Below are 5,268 nucleotides of genomic sequence, written 5' to 3'. Positions count from 1 at the left end.
GGGGAGTTTATACGGTATGGGGTATTAAACACAGAGCGGCGATTACCTATGGATCGTCAAGCGCCGGCTGGGAGGGGCGGAGGAGGTTGGATGTGAGAGAATGTCAAACGCCCGTAATTACTCCCTCACCCTCACTTTGCGAGCTCGTGGCGTGGGCGTCTCTCTTGCTCCTCAAAATGTGTCACTGCTTTAAAGGGTGTCTTAAAGAGCGCAAAGAGGCGTCAATATAGACGTCGCACTGGCGCGCAGACAGTTTGGCTGGGAACGTAAAGTTGTGCGCCCCCGCCCCCTTCTTCTTGCCCAGCTCTCCCGGCCACAAAGATCTTTAGTAGAGCGGCACAGGTTTCTCCGGGCCGCTGCTCGCTCTGCTCCGCTTCATGCATATTCAGGTCCGCGGGGCGGGCTGAGGCCTCGGCAGCCGCGGCTGGGCGGGGGCGGGCGGGGGCGGGGACGGTTTCAGCCCCCCGACAGCCGCGGCTTGGCGCAGCCAAGGTGCAGCGCGCCAGTGTGTTTCCGTAAACGAGAAGAAAAGGAGCTCAACAACTTGGGAATGTAGAACGAGCGGAAGGGGAGCAGCGGGGGGGGGGCGCGCCGCACAGCAGCAGCAACCCCGACCTCACCTTCAACGGGAACTTATTCCTTGTTCAGAGCTAATTTGCAGCAGTTCGAACATCATTTATTCGTTTCATTTTCGCCACCCAGCTCCGCCCCGCCTCGACCTCCCATCCGCCAGACAGTAGCGGGTGAAAGAACAGATATTTGTGACGTTCGCCGGCAGACAGCGCAGCGCGGAGGTGGATCTAAAATAATTGGTTTAAGGGTCTGTGGACCGTGGCCTGGCCAACCCGCCCGGGCTTGGGGTGGGGGGCCGCGGCCCGGCGCGGCGGGGCGCGGTGTGGCGCTCGGTTGGGGACTAACTCATTTCCGGTCCGGACCGCCCACCTCTTTCTGCTCCCTCCTTTCACCCACCCCGGCGCTTCCGGCTCTGGCTGTATGGCCGGTCCATGCACAGCCCCCTCCCATCCTCCCGTATCGGCAGCGTCCAGTTTTATTAACATTCGCCCGCCCACCAACAACAACGCGTCCCTCTCGGCGAGAGCTCTCGCCCCAACGCCGCGCGTGGGCGCAACAAACCCAACCCCAGCATGCCCTCACCACCATTGCCCCAGGCCTCAGCCCACAGAAAGAGGACCTGTCTCGATTTTCAGCCCCGTTCCAGTCTAGGACTGCGTCGCGGGGCACCCAGCAAATACAGACAGTGTAAAGCGATATCCTCACCGAGCGAAGTGCGTGCAAACATTTTCTCTCTCTCATCACACACACACATACAAACACACGAGCGCATGTGGATACAGCAGAGGACGGCGCGTCTCGTAATTCTAAACCTCCTCTTACATCGTGCCTCAGCTCCATCTGGAGCGTGTCTCTCCCGCGCGAGCATCAGCAGCGGTGATGTGTGTCCTTAGTTCGTATTGCCAATCACATCAAGACACCTCTCCCTCTAGTCTTTGTTCGTACGGCGGCAAAAGAAAACAAATCGCTCCGAATGATAAAATGTAAATTGGGGTATAATAAATGGTCCCTCGTTTGCGTTGGAAGAAGTGGGGGAGGGCGGTCGCATCGGCCCATCGCAGCGACCCGCGCCTCTTTATTCGCCGCATTCCGCATTGCCGTTAACATTCGCGACCCGTTCTCACGCGTGCTCTCTCTCTCTCTCTCGCTCTCTCTCCCGCTGTCTCGCTCTCTCGCTTTCTCCCACCCTCCGATTGTATATAGCCTCCCCTTCTCGCTCACTCTCGCAGCAATATATAACTTCTCCGGTTTCAATATACGGCGGTAGTGGGGGAGAGAGGGAAGGGCGAGAGAAATGTATAGCGAGTGAGAGAGACGCAGGATGAGGGAGGTTGGACGCCGCCCAGCCAGGACCTCAACCGAGAGAGAGAGAGAGAGAGAGAGAGAGAGAGAGAGAGAGAGAGAGAGAGAGAGAGAGAGAGAGAGAGAGAGAGAGAGAGAGAGAGACGAGGCGCGGGAGAGGGGGTGGGAGAAAGAGAGGGAGGGGGAGGAGGCGGCTGCAATGCTACTTCAACCCCGCACTACTACTTCGTGCCGTCCAGAAACACGGCACTCTGTTTCTCCAATGAAAGGTTGCTATTATTTTTATTGCAAATTTTATTGTAAAATAAAATGCGAAGTGCTCGGTTGGACCGCGTTGGCAGCGGCCGAGCAGTTTTGCTAACGCCCTCTGTTCTCTGCGTGCGGGCGGGCCGGGCCGGGCCGGCCCCACCATCACCCGTTGTCCGTTCTGCCAAAAGGGCTCCAGGCCGGGCGGCTGCCGGGCGAGCCATTCCCGCACGCGCCTTTACGACTGCGAATAACGGGTGCGGCGTGTGACGTGTGTCCGGCGTTATGGGCACTCAAGTGCCGTGGTGTTTGATTAAAAGACGCCCCCTCCTCCCCTTTCACTTCCTCCTTCGGTCGGAATCCCTTGCTCTTTCAGCACTTTGCGAGAAATATTTACGACGGACGCTATGCCTACAATGCGGCGATGTTTCTCGTATTTTCCCCATTTCTCGTTTTCCATACTTTCTGTTTTGATGGATGACGTCGATATCGGCAGAGGTGATTGCGCCGTGATGTTGTCATCGTGATGGGGAACACATGTTCGCGTTACACGCGCGCGTGCGAGGTGATGGCGCGGTGACCACTCCATACCGGGCTACATATGATGAGTGATGATGGGGCTGGCGAGGGGAGCTGTGTGTCCACCCCCGACACCGCCACCTCGCCCGCCACGGCCGCAGCCATACCGCAGTAAACGCCCAAACAACTCTCACTACCTCGCAATTCTCCACCCCACGTCCCACGACTCTCAAACCTCCCGGCATATACTTGTCGCGAGGTGTTTCACGCTCTCCCCCCCCTCCTCCTTCCCCTTTCACACACACACACACACACACACACACACGTTTACATTTGTTTGCATACGCTGATGAACTCTTTTCACAACGCTGGAGGCAAACACCCGACGAAACCCCCGAAGAAGCTCTTGCGCTTCCCGTCCAACACCGGGCACACCCCCGCTCTATCCCTGAACCCACATTCAGCCGTCTAAACAACGCCCTCCCTCCATCCTATAGCACGGCCGTAAAAACTGTTCGTCGTTTTATAGTGATTGCATTGGGATCTAATCGAGTGGTTGTCTTGTTCCAGGTGGCGCTGTGTGACGACTACAGCCTGCCGGTGGACTTCGTGAACAAGCGGCAGAGCCTGCGCACCTGGCGGCCCCTCAGCGCGTGCGAGCCGTCCATCGAGCTGCTCGACACGTACTGCGACCCGCGCGACTCCAAGGCCTACCTGGTGCCCGGCGAGGACGCCACCGCCAAGGTCTACACCAGCCCGGACCGCGAGTACACGCACCCCTACGCAGGTGGGCACACGTTGTGGAACACTGATTGGTGCAACTCGCCTAACGCTTGTAAGTGTGCAACTGTCAGTAGTTTACTTACTTGCAAGCGTTCAATTGCAAGTGTAACACTTCCCAGACAGGAAGCGTCCACTCTAAGGAAGTATTCAACTAGCAGTTTCACACTTACATGTGTAAAGCAGTTTGCACACTTGATTTAGGCTGTATGTCTGTCCAAGGATTGTACCTGTCCTGTAAACGGGGGCGTAGGGTAGGGTTACAAGCCCAGCGGGCAATGTCCTGTGCGGGTACAGCGGGGAAGCTGTGGACAGCACAACTGTTCGGTGATGGGATGGCGCCTCGAATGGCGTACTGTACCGCGCCCCCCGTCCTGACAACAGATCTCCTCTTTCTCTCTCCTCCACCCACATTTCTCTCTCCCCATCTCTCTCTTCGCTGGGTTGATGCGCCCCACAGGCTCAAAATAATGGGAGCAAGTGCTCCGGCTGCCGCTGAGGCTGCCGGCGGGCACACTATACTCCATTAGTAAGTGGAAACTTTACGCTAATGTGTCTCGTAACGACCCTCGGGCCCGCGCGGCGGGGGCAGGGCCGGCGGGGCCCAGGCCACCTCATCGCGCCGCTCGAACTGACGGAACGTGTCTTAAATAAAGACAAGGCAGCGCGGAGCAGCAGGGTGCTCCGGCCGCCGTCTCTCGCGCGATATGAACCGGAAGTAGTAGAATTCAAATGAGCTTTAGCAGAACGGGGGGGTCTTTAAAAGGTCGCCCTCACTGTGTAAGGGTTTGTTGTGTTCTCCGACGGGGCACATGTTGATCGGGCTCTCCTCGACCCCCGTGCGCCGTCTTGTTATCAACCATGATGTCGAGTGTGGATGGAGGAGAGGGGGAGGCGCTGCTCCTGCCCGCGCTATCGAACTCAAACCATCTCGTCAGGAGAGAGCGTGGTGGGGTTGGAGGAGGAGGGGGTCGTGCGCGCTAACTTTACCCCCCACGCCTGCTCCACTGACAACGCGGTGGCGGCGGCGGCCTGATCCGTCGGGAGAAGAGGCGTCCGGGGGCGGCGGTAGTCGGGGGCGCGGCGGCGGGGAGGAGAGCAGGGTATTTTCAGGACAGGGAGTCGACCGGCCGGCCTTCGTTTGGAAGTTAATAACGAAAACTTTGCGATCCACTCTCGCGACTGCTCGTATAAACTTGATCTCCGGGTGTGATTTAGAAGGGCGACGGGCGACGACGAACCGTCGGTCACGTGCCTTAGTGGAGTGGGGGGGGGGGGGCACTGCAAGTGAGAGAGCCACGCCCCGATGGCACTTTCAGATCAGTTTTCGCTCAGCAGACTGGCAGCGCGAGGGCCGCAGCAGCAAAGAGTCCCCCCCCCCCTCCTCACTGCCAACTTCCGCCTCAATTTGCCGTTACAGCAGGGGATAGAGGGCGTCATTATGAAACTGATCACAAACTGGTCACATTTACGAGCGAGTTGTCTCCGATGTATTCACAGTATGCGCGCGGCGCGGGCGAGGGGATTCAAATTTTCGCTGTCCCGCGACGAACAGACAGGCGCTCTCGGGTTAAGGGAGAAGTGGGAGGGGGGGGGATGGCATGGCCCTCCTCCCCTTTACGAAATTAAGGATAACCGTCCCGCACAGACACGGGCCCTCATCAGCGCGGCGGGCGGGCGCAGCGGCGCGGCTCTTGTCCTGAAAGCCGGTATAATTGTTCATTACTCGGGGATTTGTTCGCGCAGGGGGCACCACCCGCCCACTGGAGTGTAGTGGCTAGAAATGCGCCGCCGTTGTCGTGTGAGCGTCCTGCGTTCTGCCTTGCACTGCAACACCCCCCTCCCTCC

General features: G+C 58.5%; 1 protein-coding gene across 2 annotated transcripts in view; it reads left to right on the top strand.

Moving 5' to 3' along the window:
- Positions 1-5,268, top strand: part of LOC113205759 (uncharacterized) — a 133,571-nt gene that overhangs the window by 121,358 nt on the left and 6,945 nt on the right. For both annotated transcript variants that reach the window (XM_052265349.1, XM_026421505.2), the window contains one exon: positions 3,211-3,427. In XM_052265349.1, coding sequence (XP_052121309.1) covers positions 3,211-3,427 — 217 coding nt within the window. The remainder of the gene's footprint in view (positions 1-3,210; positions 3,428-5,268) is intronic.

This window comes from Frankliniella occidentalis, unplaced genomic scaffold (genome assembly GCF_000697945.3).
Source record: "Frankliniella occidentalis isolate FOCC.00 unplaced genomic scaffold, Focc_3.1 Scaffold26, whole genome shotgun sequence".
In the NCBI taxonomy this organism is placed as follows: domain Eukaryota; kingdom Metazoa; phylum Arthropoda; class Insecta; order Thysanoptera; family Thripidae; genus Frankliniella; species Frankliniella occidentalis.
This window is presented reverse-complemented; position numbering and strand designations above follow the sequence as displayed.